Source organism: Somniosus microcephalus, chromosome 17 (genome assembly GCF_052327205.1).
Source record: "Somniosus microcephalus isolate GS21.2 chromosome 17, FLI_Smic_1.0, whole genome shotgun sequence".
NCBI lineage: Eukaryota > Metazoa > Chordata > Chondrichthyes > Squaliformes > Somniosidae > Somniosus > Somniosus microcephalus.
The window spans coordinates 41,321,983-41,339,471 of record NC_141003.1 but is presented as its reverse complement, the minus strand read 5'-3'; the positions used below and the strand labels follow the sequence as shown (position 1 = coordinate 41,339,471).

General features: G+C 44.8%; 1 protein-coding gene across 1 annotated transcript in view; it reads right to left on the bottom strand.

Moving 5' to 3' along the window:
- The window catches only part of dyrk4 (dual-specificity tyrosine-(Y)-phosphorylation regulated kinase 4), a 190,957-nt gene that overhangs the window by 51,072 nt on the left and 122,396 nt on the right, over positions 1 to 17,489 (bottom strand). Inside the window, exon 8 of the mRNA XM_086010256.1 lies at positions 9,421 to 9,559. Within this exon, the coding sequence (XP_085866382.1) occupies positions 9,421 to 9,559 (139 nt within the window). The remainder of the gene's footprint in view (positions 1 to 9,420; positions 9,560 to 17,489) is intronic.

The following is a 17,489-nucleotide window of genomic DNA, read 5'->3' as shown; positions in this document are numbered from 1 at the left end:
AAACTTTTTCATTTGACAGGTATTTGATATGTACTATTATACTGATGTAATAATCCTGGGGACTGAAGATGTGGGAAATTGAAGTTGTGGCTCCCTCCACCCCTGCCAAAGGGAAGGGATTGTTTGGAATATAAGGCAAAATCCAGAAGGTCCTGTGAAGTGGGGAAGGTGAAGGTCTATTGTAGTTATGAACTTGAATTCACAAGGAGAAGCTATGAAAGCTGAAAATTTGTCCAAGTGCTTTGTGTGCAGTTTTAGTCAACAGGTAACAGGTTGAGAAGAACATTTTGCCACATGCATACTTTGGTCATCTACTTGGTATAGGGAAATGCTGGTTAGCAATATCTTGGCATATTTCCTTAAGTTAGCAAGCTACCAGTTCCTCTGAATGCTTGATACCACATTTACCCACTCTGCTACTCCTCCCACATATTCTTCATTGCTGTCTTCCAGAAAGCAGCAGTTCTGTAGCTGCACCGTGAAGAGTGAAATCATTATTCCTTTGGAAATATTTCCAGGCCCTGGCCAAAAGTAAACTTCTTCTTTAAATGGCTATTGTAATCCCTTTAAAAGCTGCAGCAACACCGGAATTTCTGCCCTGATTAAGTGAGTTCATGCATTAGATCCAATCCCGACTCAGAGTTTGACATGAATCTGTAACTAGCGCCAACTCTGGAAAATCCGGTGGAGTTGGCTGTGAGATGTTTGTGTAAAGCTTCTGCATACCACTGGAAAATCTATCCCATAATATCAGCTGTCAAATATCATCTAATTTAATTTTCTTTTATTGCCACTAGATGGCAGCCCGGCACTGGTATATATTTATATATCTATGAATGAAAGAAAGATTGTGTATATGTGCTAACTCCCAAGTACAGGATTCTCTGGTAAAGCCTTTGTTCACAAAAGTTTTGCTAAATGGCATGAAGCAAATTTCTGCTAATTTTCTGCAATTTAGAATGTTTCTGGAAAACCTTTATTGTAGAATTCCACTTTATGGTAAAAAGTAACAGGATAGCCACAAAAATGTTGCGAATAATGACAAATTGAATCAATTCAAAACACTGTTTATGTCTCTACTATTACATTTAGAAACAAAGTGCGCTATAATGCTGCCAGTATGCTATATAATGCTGCCAGTGTGCTATATAATGCTGCCAGTGTGCTATATAATACTGCCAGTGTGCTATATAATACTGCCAGTGTATTACAAAGTTACAAAGTATTACAAAGTATTTACAGCACAGAAACAGGCTATTCGGCCCAATAAGACCATGCCTCCTGTAATGTATGTACCTTTAAGGGGGGAACTATTTTCTACAGCTCATGTATACTGTAGTACCGGCAGTGACCACACCTGTATATAACGCTGAGTAGTAATCTGTTGTTTCAGTTGCAGTTTGAACCACGTTGAGTGAACACCTGTTGTACCGTTCTCTGCAGTCCTTTTCTTATTATTACACGAACGTAACAGTGGCGACGAGCAAGTTTGAACCTACCTGCAACTCTGCATCACCTCCCAGGGATTCGCTCCTGGAGAACAGTGGAAGAAGGTCGAGTCCAGAAGCACGGGCGTCGACCACGGTCAACCGCCCAGTCATCCAGCGGAGATTTGAGCATCGCAGGGGAGGCTGTCGAGAGCCAGGCTTGGCTTTCCAGTCATGGTGGTCCAACGAAACGGGCTGGCAACAGGTACTGCGCAGACCCTTCCCGGACAGCGACGGGCTAGAGCCCGACCGAGCGGCACAGAAAAAGGCCGAGCAGCGTCGATGGGGGAGAGAGGGCAGAGCGCACAGGGCGCAGCCGGTGTTCAGGACCGAGCGGCGTCAACGGGGGAGAGAGGCGAGAGAGAGCAGAGCGCAGCCGGTGTTCAAGGGCCGAGCAGCGTCAACGGGGGAGAGAGGCGCGCAGGAAAATGCGAGGCGTTGCCATTGCCACGAGGACCGCAGAGAGCGGTGTTGGCAGCAGCACAGGAGCAGCGCACGAAACCCACAGGGCGTCGCCATTTGCCACGAGGACCGCCGAGAGCGGCGTTGGCAGCAGCGCGGGAGACGCCATTTTAAGCCGCAGCGGGGAAGAAAGGAAAGCGCGGGAGACGCCATTTTAAGCCAGTCTAACCACACCCAAAAATGCCGAAGAGTGGCAGTAGCACAGCGTTCGACAATGAAGTCGAAGATTGGACGACATATGTCGAACGCATAGAAGTATACTGCAAGGCGAATGAAGTGCCAGATGACAAGAAAGCGCTGGTATTGTTGAATTCAATGGGTGCAAAAACGTATGGCTTACTACGAAACCTAGTAACCCCAGAGAAGCCAGTAGAAAAGGATTTTGAAAACATAGTGTCAATCCTACAGGACCACTTAAACCCCACACCGCTGCTGATAGCAGAAAGATTCAAGTTTCACAAAAGGAACCAGCATAAAGATGAAAGTAATGCTGAGTATTTAACAGAACTGCGCAAGCTATCGAAACACTGCCAGTTTGGAACGGGACTAGCAGATACTTTAAGGGACAAGTTTGTGTGTGGGCTTCAAAGTGAAGGAACCCAGAAACGGCTTCTATCAGAAAAGGATCTTACGCTGGACAAGACTTTCAGCATTGCAGTATCACACGAAGCAGCAGCACGGGGCGCTGCAGAGATACAACGGAGACCGCAAGAATATGGCACAAATGAAATGTCATACGGAACAGTGAAGTGCTATCGCTGCGGCAGAACAACACACGACCATAATGATTGCTGGTTCAAGGACAAAGTGTGCAGACAGTGTGGAAAAGTAGGACACATAGCAAGAGTCTGCAGGTCGGGAAAGAAAACCAGCAGCAAGAAATCTCCACAGGAGAAGTACAAGAAGGTACATAAGGTGACGGAGAGTAGTTCAGACAAACAGAAGAGTGATACAGACTCCGGAAGCAAGGAGCTGGGTTGTCTGAAACTACATAATGTGATCAAAACGGAGGATCACCAAACTATCTGGGTCACGCTCAAGAAAGCAGGAGTCCAAGTGAAAATGGAATTGGACACAGGATCAGCCCTAACAGTCATAAACCGAAGGGACTACAAGCGGCTATTCTCAGATATACCCTTGAGAGATACAAAGATTGTCTTGAAGACGTACACGGGGCAAAAAGTCTACCCCAAAGGAAAAATAAGGGTGAACGTTATATATAACGGCAAGGAAACACCAAAAATGGACCTATATGTATTGCCAGATGGAGGACCACCACTACTAGGACGTGAATGGACCCGGAAGATACAGCTAGATTGGCATTCCATACAAGCACTGACTGTAGATGCCAAAAAGGATGACGACGTCACACCTGGACGACTGTCAAAAATGCTAATTGACGCACAAGAAGTGTTCCAGCAGGGACTCGGAACACTAAAAGGCATAACAGCGATGATCAAAATAGAGGAAAATGCAAGCCCAAAGTTTTTTAAGGCCAGACCGGTACCTTATGCGATCTGCCCAGCCGTCGAAGCAGAGCTGGAAGGTTTGGAACGTTCAGGAGTACTGTCCAAAGTGGACTGGAGCGAGTGGGCTACACCCATCGTTCCTGTAATGAAGAGGTCGTTGAGTAATACGCCTGGGGAACCAAAGAAGGTTCGCATCTGTGGGGACTTTAAGGTGACAGTGAACCCAGTCCTTCACACTGTACAATATCCGCTTCCGCGGATTGAAGATATTTTCGCCTCGCTATCTGGAGGGAAACGCTTCACTAAGATTGATCTGGCCCAGGCGTACCTGCAAATGGAGGTAGAAGAAGCCTCGAAACAGTACCTCACAATCAACACTCATAAAGGTCTCTACCAATACAACCGGCTGGTGTTCGGGGTAGCATCAGCTCCGGCTATTTGGCAAAGGGCAATGGAACAAGTCCTGCAAGGGATTCCAGGGACCCAGTGTTATTTGGACGACATCCTGGTCACGGGCGAAAATGACAGTGATCACCTCGCCAACCTGGAGCAGGTGCTCACTAGATTGAAGGAATATGGGCTCCGAGCTAATCGCCACAAATGCGAGTTTTTCCAGAAGCAGATCTTGTATTGTGGCCACGTTATTGATAAAGAGGGGTTACATAAGTCCCCTGAAAAGATTGAGGCAGTAGTCAAGGCTCCAGCACCGGAAAATGTGTCACAACTGAGGTCGTTCCTCGGGCTGGTGAACTACTACCATAAGTTCTTGCCGAATTTGTCTATCGTACTACACCCACTGAACACCCTACTGCAAACGGGGGTACCATGGAAGTGGAGTGACGAATGTAAACGAGCTTTCCAGAAGAGCAAAGCATTGATCACATCAAAAGAGGTGTTGGCTCATTTCAACCCAGCACTATCAATTCGGTTGGCGTGTGATGCATCACCCTATGGCATTGCAGCGGCGCTGTCGCACAAATTCCCGGACGGCTCGGAGAGGCCAGTAGCCTTTGCGTCTCGGTCACTAACCTCAGCCGAGTGTAACTACGCCCAGATTGACAGGGAGGCCCTCAGCCTAGTGTGGGGAGTGAAAAAGTTCAATCACTATCTGCACGGGCAGAAGTTCACCTTGCTGACTGACCACCAACCACTTGTCTCCATCTTTAATCCAAAGAAGGGCGTTCCGGTGATGACTGCGCAACGGCTACAAAGATGGTCCCTTTTTCTAGGGGCGCACCAATATGAAATCGAGTATAAGGGCACGAAACAGCATGGAAACGCTGATGGGCTATCACGCCTGCCACTGCCTACTGCGGAGGAAGCAGCGGCAGTGGATCCTGTCGAAATATTTCATTCGACTATAATTGAATGCTTGCCAGTAACTAACGCTGGTATAGAGGAGACCCGAAATGACCCGACACTGTCTCGGGTAACTCACTGTTGCCAGCATTCTCATCCAGAAGAGAACAGCTGTCAGTATGCCACGGGACCTTGATGTGTGGATCCCGAGTGGTAATTCCACCCAAGTTAAGGGAGAGTGCTCAATGAGCTTCACAAAGGTCATCTGGGAGGGGTGAAAATGAAAAGCCTTGCTAGGGCTTATGTGTGGTGGCCGGGGATCGCTCAGTAAATCGAGGACCTGACAAAGAGCTGCTCAGGATGCCAGAAGGTCCAAAATGCACCACCACATGCCCCTCTACACCCATGGGAGTGGCCCTCATCTCCATGGCAACGGGTGCATATTGATTTTGCTGGTCCATTCATGGACTCAATGTTTTTAATAGCCGTGGATACGCACTCGAAATGGCCTGAGGTGATCAAAATGTACTCCACCACCACGGAGAAAACTATTGCAGTCCTACAGACCATTTTTGCCAGGAACGGCTTGCCAGAGCAGATTTGCTCTGATAACGGACCACAGTTTGTGTCCGAAGAGTTTCGAAGATTTATGAAAAGGAATGGGGTAAGGCATTACACATCCGCCCCGTATCATCCAGCCACAAATGGATTGGCTGAGAGGTTCGTACAAACCTTTAAAAAAGCAGTAAAGGCCATGTGCGATGACGACATTCCACTGCAGCATAAGGTGGACAATTTCCTGTTAGCCTACAGAAATGCGACACATGCAGTCACCAACCAGGCCCCGGCCATGATATTCTTTAACCGAAGGTTGAGATCTCGTCTGGATTTGCTCAGACCAAATGTACAAAGAGATGTTGAGAGTAAGCAATTCCAGCACATCAATGAGAAGCCGACAAGGAGCTTCAATGTAGGGCAACCAGTCTTGGCCCGCGACTACCGAACAGAGAAATGGCAACCAGGAACGATATGCACATGGCAGGGGCCACTAATGTACACAGTGGACGTTGGGGAGAGCATCGTGAGACGCCATGCTGACCAGATCCTAGAGTCACAGGAACGAGTCAACCCCATGCCTCGCCCATACGTACCTGGTGATGAACCCGATGTACAGGTAGCATCTACCCCAGAAACAGTAGCATCGGAAGCTGATGAACCAACCGACGACAGGGGGCCAGAATCGCCTCCGCACCAAGAGCAAGACACTCGGGAAAGGCGCTATCCAGAAAGGATCAGGAAGCCTCCCCAGAGACTGAATTTATAAATAGACTATTTTCAGCTAATGTTGCATGTTAAAAGTGTTAATTGTAATTAGTTTGATATTTAATTGTTAAATGATTGTTATGGTACTGTTAATCTAAAAGGGGAGGAATTGTAATGTATGTACCTTTAAGGGGGGAACTATTTTCTACAGCTCATGTATACTGTAGTACCGGCAGTGACCACACCTGTATATAACGCTGAGTAGTAATCTGTTGTTTCAGTTGCAGTTTGAACCACGTTGAGTAAACACCTGTTGTACCGTTCTCTGCAGTCCTTTTCTTATTATTACACGGACGTAACACCTCCCACCCATCTTTATCTAACCCCATCAACATAACCTTCTATTCCTTTCTCCCTCATGTGTTTATCTAGATTCCCCTTGAATGCATCTACACTATTCGCCCCAACTACTCCTTGTGGTAGCGAGTTCCACATTCTCACCACTCTCTGGGTAAACAAGTTTCACCTGAATTTCCTATTGGATTAGTGACTATCTTATATTTATGACCCCTAGTTCTGGTCGCGTCTGCAACTGGAAACATCTTCTCTACATCTACCCTATCAAACCCTTTCATAAACTTGAAGACCATTATCAGATCATCCCCTCAGTCTTCTCTAGAGAAAAGAGCCTCAGCCTGTTCAATCTTTCCTGATAGGTATAACCTCTCAGTTCTGGTATCATTCTAGTAAATCATTTTTGCACCTTCTCCAGTGCCTCTATATCCTTTTTATAAAATGGAAACTAGAACTGTTCACCAAGGTTTTATACAAGTCTAACATAACTTCTCTGCTTTTCAATTCTATCCCTCTAGAAATGAACCCCAGTGCTTTGTTTGCTTTTGATGGCCTTATTAACCCGTGTCGCTACTTTTAGTGATGTGTGTATCTGTATCCCCCAGAACCCTCTGTTCCTCTACCCCATTTAGACACTTATTTTCCTTATTCTTCCTACCAAAATGTATTACCTCACACTCATCTGTATTGAAGTTCATTTGCCAATTACACACCCATTCTATAAGTTTATTAATGTCTACCTGTACTTTGTCATAGTCCTCCTCTGTATTAACTACACCCCCCAATTTGGTGTCATCCCCAAATTTTGAAATTGTTCTTCTGATTCCCGAGTCCAAATCGTTTATGTAAATGGTGAACAACAGTGGTCCCAGCACCGATCCTTGCGGAACACCAATTCCCACCATTTGCCAATCTTAGTAACTACCTTTAACCCGTACTCTGTTTTCTGTTTTGTAACCAGCTTGCTATCCAGTCTGCTACTTGCCCCCTGATTCCACATGTTCTGACTTAGTCATGAGTGTGCTATATAACCCTCTCAGTGCCTCCAAGAGAGAAACTTGCATTGGTTTTGCTTTCTGGCTCCTTTTATTTACTTTGGTTTAACATTTCGATACATTATTGTTCTGTTGGGAAATAATCTATTATCTTGAATGACTCAGAAAACTGACAGGCAGTACAGGAGACTAGTACATCACATTCCACGTGTATTTGAATGTGAAAGTGCAGAGTCGTGAGTAATATAGCCAGGATAGAGGGATAGACAGGTAACGATAGAGAGATGGCAGAAATATTAAATAATTATTTTGCTTCAGTATTTATCAGCGAGATAGAACAGGTGGACATGACATTGGATGATGAGATTAGTAATGAGATAAGTGCACTTAAAATAAAGAGGGGATATATTAGATAAACTAATCAAACTCAAAGAGGATAAAACCCCTGGTCCAGATGGATTGCATTTTAAAAGAATCTAAGGAAGAGATAGCAGAGGCATTACAACACATATTTAATAATTCGTTAGAAAAAGTTGTTGTGCCAGAAGACTGGCAGATAGCTAACATAATATCTATATTCAAGAAGGGGGGATAGAACATGTCCGGGGAATTATAGACCAGTCAGCTTAACATCGGTGGTAGGAAAAATAATGGAATCCCTACTAAAGGAGAAAATAGAAGAACATCCAGAAACCAAAAATATAATAATGAATAGTCAGCATGGATTTCCAAAGGGAAAGTTTTGCTTGACCAACCTCATTGAATTTTTTGAAGAGGTAACAGAGAGACTAGATAATGGTAATGTAATTGATGTAATTTATCAAGATTTTCAAAAGGCCTTCGATAAGGCACCCCATAATAGACTGATGAACAAGGTCAGAGAATGTGGAGTCAGGGGATAAGTAGCAGAATGGATAGCTAGCTGGCTTCAATACAGAAAACAGAGAGTAGGGGTAAAGGGTAGCTATTCAGAGTGGCAGAAGGTGGGTAGTGGTGTTCCACAAGAATCAGTGCTGGGACCACTGTTGTTCACAATTTACATTAATGATTTAGACTTTGGAATCAAAAACACAATTTTTAAATTTGCGGATGACACCAAATTGGGGGGGAAATTCAATACTGAGGAGGGCTGCAACAAATTACAGGAGGACATTAATAAACTTGCAGAATGGGCATATAATTGGCAAATGAAGTTCAACGCCGATAAATGTGAGGTATTACATTTTGGTAGGAAGAATAGGGAGGTCACTTATTACCTGAAGGGTGCGAGTCTAGGTGGGGTAGAGAAACAAAGGGATCTCAAGAGTACAAATACACAAATCACTAAAAGTTGTGACGCAGGTTAGCAAGGCCATAAAAAAGCAAACCAAGCACTAGGGTTTATTTCTAGAGGGATAGAATTGAAAAGTAGTGAAGTTATGCTAAACCTCTATCGAGCCTTGGTTAGACCACAGTTCTGGTCGCCATATTGTAAAAAGGATATAGAGGCACTGGAGAGGCTGCAGAGAAGATTTACAAAGGTGATACCAGAAATACGAGGGTGTACATATCAGGAAAGGATGAACAGGCTGGGTCTCTTTTCTCTTGAAAAAAGGCTGAAGGGTGACCTAATAGAGGTCTTTAAAATTATGAAAGGTTTTGATAGAGTGGATACAGAGAGAATGTTTCCACTTGTGGGGAAGAGCATAACTAGAGGCTATCCATATAAGATAGTCACCAAGAAATCCAATAGGGAATTCAGAAGAAACTTCTTTACCCAAAGAGTGGTGAGAATGTGGAACTCGCTACCACAGGGTGTGGTTGAAGCGAATAGTATAGATGCATTTAAGGGGAGGCTAGACAAGCATATGAGGGAGAAGGGAATAGAGAGTTATGCTGATAGATTTAGATGAGGAAAGACAGGAGGAGGCTCGAGTGGAGCATAAACGCCGGCATGGACTGGTTGGGCTGAATGGCCTGTTTCTGTGCTGTATATCCTATGTAATCCTATGTAGCCTATTTGCATAACAGAAATGTTGTCGGTACTGTACTGCCCAGTGCAGTATAATGGTGACATTGTATATGACGCTGTAACATTATTACATAACTTACAGGTTTCAGGTCACAGTGAATGATTTTTTCCCTGCAGAGCATCTGTAAACTCTTTAGTAAAGTGTATGCAAATCGACAAATAAGCGATATGGTAAAACCCTGGAAGTTGTTCTTCTTGATGAGTTCATACAGATTCATTCTGTGAAAAGAGTAGACTCCAATTATCATCCTCCATGAGCTTAAGGGGCTGATGTTACGGTTGCTCACTGCTGGGAAGTCCTGCTGGCTGGAGCACATATTAGAAAATTGTGCACATGCTGCCTGTCATGAATCTTATCATGACTCATGAAGTAACACTGGACGGCCAGCTGGTGGCGCCGTCCAAGGAGTATAAATACTCGGGCGTGGGCCCAGCTTGCTCAGGATGTTTCTGTAACCAGGAACTAGTGATGTAACTAGAAATCTCATGGTTTTGAAACAGTTGATTAAAACCTTATTTTACACTCAAACCAAGTGCTCAGTAGTCTTTTTACATCACTGGCCACACTTTTCTATCGTGAATATCATTTGACAGCCCATGTGCAATTTCCTGATATGTGACCCGGCAGGTTAGTGCCTATGGCAGAATGTACACTCATAAAATTTACTCTAACGTTCTATCAGCATAAAATACTGAACATTCTATTTTTAACTGTGCAGTAACTATTAGCTGTAAGAACTTGTTTACAATCTAACTCAGTCCTTACATGTCCACCCTTGGCTGCAGAACTATAAGAATGGCGGTGAGTTTCGCCAGCCGGGAGCAGATATATAGTGAAATCATGAGTAGCGGACCCCTGATTTCTCAATATACATGGCTGGTGGGCGATGCTCCCTACTCTTAGCACACATGCGTAAAATGAGATCTTAAGTATGCATCTCACCTGCCACTAGTGGACTGGAAAGCTTATCAAGGCATTTATCACATATAAAGCTTCAAGTCTTTAGCCAAGCCCTTTAAACCCAACAAGTTCACAATAAGTACACTGGTAACCTCTCCATTGTATTGATACTGTAATGTTAGATTTTAGAAGGTAGATGTTGTGATGTCAGCAGGTTCCTGAGCAGACCTCCACTAGATAGGATCAATTAACACTATGGTCTGATTCAGCAACCACCTCTCCTATGCACTGGAGAAACACAGCTGATTCTGGGTTTAGAAGTTTGCACTTTTATTATTTTTTTTATTCGTTTATGGGATGTAGGCGTCACTGGCAAAGCCAGCATTTATTGCCCATCCCTAATTACCCTTGAGAAGGTGGTGGTGAGCCGCCTTCTTGAACCGCTGCAGTCTGCATGGTGAAGGTACTCCCACAGTGCCGTTAGGGAGGGAGTTCCAGGATTTTGACCCAGCGACGATGAAGGATCGGCGATATACTTCTAAGTCAGGATGGTGTGTGACTTGGAGGGGAACTTGGAGGTGGTGGTGTTCCCATGCGCCTGCTGCCCTTGTCCTTCTAGTTGGAAGAGGTCGCGGGTTTGGGAGGTGCTGCCGAAGAAGTCTTGGCGAGTTGCTGCAGTGCATCTTGTAGATGGTACACACTGCAGCCACGGTACACCGATGGTGGATGGAGTGAATGTTTAAGGTGGTGGATGGGGTGCCAATCAAGCGGGCTGCTTTGTCCTGGATGGTGTCGAACTTCTTGAGTGTTGTTGGAGCTGCACTCATCCAGGCAAGTGGAGAGTGACATAAATCGTGCCATTCATGTAGAAATTACTTATGAAATATACTGGGCGGCCTGCTGGTGGCACTGTTCAGGGAGAGTATAAATACTCGGGCACGGGCCCAGCTTGCTCAGGGACATTTTGTAAACAGGAACTAGTGAAGGATAACTGGACTTCCATGTTGTGAAACAGTCGATTAAAGCCTTGTTTAATACTCTGACCAAGTTTTTTCCTAGTAGTTTTCTTATGTCAATTTAATCGACTGCTTGCTGCTCCACGCTCTGAGTGGTTTAGGGAACAGACGGCTATGACTCAAACGGTAGAAGGGAACCAGAGGTAGTAATCAATCCATCATGGAGAAACTACTCCGACCCGCCTGTCTTGGCCTGGACCCGAATTCACCTACAATGGCTAAGGTATGGAAACACTGGTATCGTACCTTCAGCAACTTCCTCAGGTTGTGTGGTGAGAATGTTCCTGATAAGTTAGAGATACTTGCCAATTATGTATCCCCTCATGTGTTTGACTATATCAAAGACTGTGTAGACTATGACTCCGCTATCCAAATACTACAGCAACTATATGTTAAGGCCCCAAACAAAATTTTTGCTCGGCATCTACTGGTCACAACTCGACAACAACCCGGGGTATCACTTGACGAATTCCTTCAAAAGCTTCGCAGGCTCAGCAAGGATTGTAATCTCAAAGCTGTCTCAGCTGAGCAGTACGAGGAGGAGTTAATTCGTGATTCCTTTATTAACGGAATTGCTTCTCCTTTCATATGCCAGCGTCTGTTGGAGAATAAAACCCTCAAGTTACAAGCTGCCTATGACCAGGCATGTTCTCTGGACTTAGCAAAAAAAAATGCAGCTGCCTATGACCAGGCATGTTCTCTGGGCTTAGCAAAAAAAATGCAGATGCCTATCTTTTACCTTGTGCACGGACTGCTGCTATCACTTTTGGTGACTCCTCCAACGGGCCTCGGGCGGAAGCCCTCACTGATGACTACTCTATCCTAGCCGATGATGACCCTACCCTAGAAGCCCTCATTGATGACGACCCTGCCCTAGCGGCATTTTGGCAATCTGGAAGGAAGTGTTTCTTCTGTAGAGGTCCATTCCACTATAGGAAATTCTGTCCTGCTCGTAACGCAACCTGCAGTCACTGCAGTAAGAAAGGTCACTTTTCTAAGGTATGCCAGTCAAGAGCCCCTGTTAGTTTTGCAGCTGCTATCTATAAAACTGCTCCTCCTCCAAGAGCCACTACTAAGGTTACAACTGTCAAGGGTAAAGCTACTCCTCCTCCCATCACAGCTGTTTTCCCCAAAGCCTGTCCCATGCAGCCATGAAGGTTTCAGTAAATGGACACATTTTGAGTGCACTAATCAACTCATGCAGCTATGACAGCTTCATCAGTGAGCAGGCTGTCAGTAAGTTAAAACTGCGTATTTACCCCTCGGACAGGGAAATTGCAATGGCTCTGATGACACTGACCACCAACTCTTCTGTCTTTTGTCTTGTCGACCTGATTCTCAATGGCCGCACTTATTCCTCCACCCGGCTCGGGGTGCTCATAAACATATGCAGTGATGTGCTCCTGGGACAGGATTTCCAGAAACAACACAAAAGACTCACTTTTGAGTTTGGAGAGTCAAAACCGGAGCTTACTATTTCCAAAGTACTGTTTTGTGCGCTTTTGGCGGCTTCACTTGACGAGCCCTCCTTGTTTGCCAATCTTTCCCCCCGATGTAAGCCCATAGTCACTAAATCACGACATTTCAGGCAAGATGATCTATTCTTTATCGAGGCAGAGATCTCTCGCCTTCTAGCTGACGGTATCATTGAGCCATGTTCATCTTCCTGGCGGGCTCAAGTCGTCGTTGTTAAAAATCCTCTGAAGCAACACAAGAAATGTCTTTGCATCGATTACTCGCAAACTATTAACCAGTATACCGACCTGGATGCCTACCCACTACCACGCATCGATGACATGGTCAATAACCTTGCCAACTACAAGGTATTTTCAACTTTTGACTTAAAGAGCGCATACCATCAAGAACCGTTAAAGGACTCCGACAAAAAGTACACCAGGTTTGTCACCTTCCATTTGGGGTCACCAGTGGGGTGGCCGTCTTCCAACGGGCAATGGATAGCCTAGTCAAACAGGAGAACTTAACGGACACTTTTCCATATCTGGATAATATCACCATTGCTGGTCATGACCAGAAGGAGCAATGATGCCAACCTCCAGAAATTTTTTGATAAGAACGTAAGAACATAAGAAGTAGGAGCAGGAGTAGGCCATACGGCCCCTCGGACCTGGTCCGCCATTCAATAAGATCATGGCTGATCCGAATCTAGACTCACGTCCACTTCCCTGCCCTCTCCCCGTAACCCCTAATTCCCTTATCTGCTAGGAAACTGTCTATCTCCGTTTTAAATTTATTTAATGTTGCAGCTTCCACAGCTCTCTGGGGTAGCAAATTCCATAGATTTACTACCCTCTGAGTGAAGAAGTTTCTCCTCATCTCAGTTTTGAAAGGGCAGCCCCTTATTCTAAGATTATGCCCCCTAGTTCTAGTCTCACCCATCAGTGGAAACATCCTCACCGCATCCACCCGATCAAGCCCCCTCACAATCTTATATGTTTCGATAAGATCGCCTCTCATTCTTCTGAACTCCAATGAGTAGAGTCCCAACCTACTCAACCTTTCCTCATACGTCAACCCCCTCATCTCCAGAATCAACCGAGTGAACCTTCTCTGAACCGCCTCGAGAGCAAGTATATCTTTTCTTAAATATGGAAACCAAAACTGCACGCAGTATTCCAGGTGTGGCCTCATCAATACCCTGTATAACTGCAGCAAGACTTCCCTGCTTTTATACTCCATCCCCCTTGCAATAAAAGCCAAGATTCCATTGGCCTTCCTGATCACCTGCTGCACCTGCATACTAACTTTTTGTGTTTCATGCACCAGGACCCCCCAGATTCCTTTGTACTGTAGCACTTTGCAGTTTCTCTCCATTTAGATAATAACTTGCTCTTTGATTTTTTCTGCCAAAGTGCATAACCTCACACTTTCCAACATTATATTGCATCTGCCAAACCTTTGCCCACTCACTTAGCCTGTCTATGTCCTTTTGCAGGTTTTTTATGTCCTCCTCACTCACTGCTTTCCCTCCCATCTTTGTATCATTGGCAAACTTGGATATGTTGCACTCGGTCCCTTCCTCCAAATCGTTAATATAGATTGTAAAAAGTTGGGGTCCCAGCACTGACCCCTGCGGAACACCACTAGTTACTGATTGCCAGCCCGAGAACGAACCATTTATCCCAACTCTTTGTTTTCTGTTAGATAGCCAATCTTCCACCCATGCCAGTATATTACCCCCAATCCCGTGATTTTTTATCTTGATCAGTAATCTTTTGTGTGGAACCTTGTCAAATGCCTTTTGGAAGTCCAAATACACTACTGGTTCCCCTTTATCCACCCTGTATGTTACGTCCTCAAAGAATTCGAGCAAATTTGTCAAACACAACCTCCCCTTCATAAAAGCATTCTGACTCGGTCCTATTAAATTATGTTTATCCAAATGCTCTGTTACTGTTTCCTTAATAATGGACTCCAACATTTTGCCAACCACAGATGTTAGACTAACTGGTCTATAGTTTCCAGCTTTTTGTCTACTTCCCTTCTTAAATAAGGGTGTTACATTAGCAGTTTTCCAATCTGCCGGGACCTTTCCTGAGTCCAGGGAGTTTTGGAAAATAATCACCAATGCATCCACAATCCCTACCGCCACTTCTCTCAAGACCCTAGGATGTAGGCCATCAGGTCCGGGGGGTTTATCCGTCTTAAGTCCCATTATTTTACCGAGTACCATCTCCTTAGTGATTTTAATCGTGTTTAGCTCCTTCCCCCTCATTGCCCCCTGTTTGTCCAGTGTTGGGATATTTTTAGTGTCCTCTACTGTAAAGACTGATACAAAATATTTGTTCAGCGTCTTTGCCATCTCCATGTTCCCCACCATTAGTTTCCCGATCTCATCCTCTAAGGGACCAATGTTCACTTTAGCCACCCTTTTTCTTTTTATATAGCTGTAGAAACTCTTGCTATCTGTTTTTATATTTTTTGCTAGTTTACTTTCATAATCTATCTTCCCTTTCTTAATTAATCTTTTAGTTATTGTTTGCTGGCTTTTAAATGCTTCCCAATCTTCTATCCTCCCACTAGATTTGGCTACTTTATATGCCCTTGTTTTCAGTCGGATGCTATCCTTTATTACTTTACTAAGCCACGGATGGCTGTCTTTTCTTTTACTCCCCTTTTTCCTCAGTGGAATATATTTATCTTGAAAGATGTGAAATATCTCCTTGAATGTAGACCACTGCTCTTGTACCGTCTTACACTTTAATCTGTTTTCCCAGTCCACTTTAGTCAATTCTACTCTCATACCTTCATAGTCTCCTTTATTTAAGCTCAGTACGCTGGTTTGAGATCCAACCCTCTCACCCTCAAACTGAATTTGGAATTCAACCATATTATGGTCACTCATTCCAAGGGGATCCTTTACTAGGACATTTTTTATTAATCCTGTCTCATTACACAGGACCAGATCTAAGATTACCTGCCCCCTGGTTGGTTCAGTTACATACTGCTCAAGGAACCCGTCCCTAATACACTCTATGAACTCTTCCTCAAGGCTGCCATGCCCAATTTGATTAGTCCAGTCAATATGAAAGTTAAAATCCCCCATGATTATAGCTGTTCCCTTATTACAAGCCCCAACTATTTCCTGATTTATACTCCGACCAACAGAGTTGCAACTGTTAGGAGGCCTATAGACTACGCCCACTAGTGACTTTTTCCCCTTATTATTCCTTATCTCCACCCAAACTGTTTCACTATCCTGATCCTTTGACCCAATATCATTTCTGACTATTGCAGTGATTCCATCCTTGATTAACATAGCAACCCCACCTCCCTTTCCTTCCTGTCTGTCCTTCCTAATTGTCAAATACCCTTGATGTTCTCCGTCGTCGCAACTTAACCTTAAATGAGTCCAAATCTGTGAAATCAGTACCATCAGTCAATATCCTTGGCTACTGGGTGGGCAATGGTGTCATCAAACTGGATCCGGAGCGGCTTCATCCGCTTCAGGAGCTCCCTCCTCCTACGAATCTCGGCTTTCTTCGTCGGGCCCTTGGCATGTTCGCCTATTATGCGAAGTGGATACCCCACTTTTCCACAAGATCCAGCCCCTGCTTCACGTGAAGTCATTTCTGTTGAAGGCAACTGCTATTTCAGCTTTCGAGCTCCTCAAGCAACAACTGGAAAAAGCCACGCTTCGTTCAAGCGATGAAAATCTCCCTTTCGTGGTCGAGTGCGATGCATCGGATGTGGCGATCTCTGCTACCTTGAATCAAGGTGGCCAACCCATTGCATTTCTGTCCAGAACTTTGCAGGGTAGCGAGCTCCATTATCCTCCTGTCGAGAAGGAGGCTACGGCTATCGTCGAAGCGGTACGTAAATGGAGTCATTTTCTCGCTCATCGCCATTTCACGCTTATAACCGATCAGCGCTCCGTGGCCTTTATGCTGGATAACCGGAAACGCACTAAGATCAAGAATAACAAAATACAGCTCTGGAGGATGGAATTGGCCACCTTTGGCTACACCATACATAATCGACCCGGCAAAGAGAATGTGGCCCTGGATACCCTCACGCGTGCATTCTACTCTTCCATGTCAACTTCGACTCTTGCGGATCTTCATACTGACTTATGCCATCCTGGGGTTACCCGTATGTTACACTTTGTGCGATCTAAAAATTGCCCATTTTCTACGGAAGACGTGAGAAGAACATGCTCCACTTGTAGAATCTGCGTGGAATTAAAACCGCAATTCTTCCGTCCGTCGAATGGCTCGCTCATAAACGATACACAGCCTATGCAGCGACTCAGCATTGACTTTAAGGGGCCACAGCCTTCCTCAACGCGAAACACCTACTTGCTTACTATGGTGGATGAATATTCACGCTTTCCCTTTGCTTTCCCCTGTCCCAATATGGTTACTTCCACAGTGATCAAATGCCTTGATCAGGTCTTTTCCCTTTGCAGTACAGCCAATTTCATCCACTCTGATCAGGGTCCCTCCTTCATGTCAAGCAAACTCAAAAGTTACCTTTCCCAACGGGGAATCGCCAGAAGTAGAACGACACCGTATCATCCTATTGGAAATGGACAGGTTGAGAGATACAACGCTATCATTTGGAATGCTGTTCGTCTTGCACTGAGGTCACACAACCTATCAGACCAGCAGTGGGAAACTATTCTCCCTGACGCATTGCATTCCATCAGGTCTCTTCTTTCTACATCCACCAACGGTACTCCTCACGAACGATTCTTCAGGATCCAGCGTCGCTC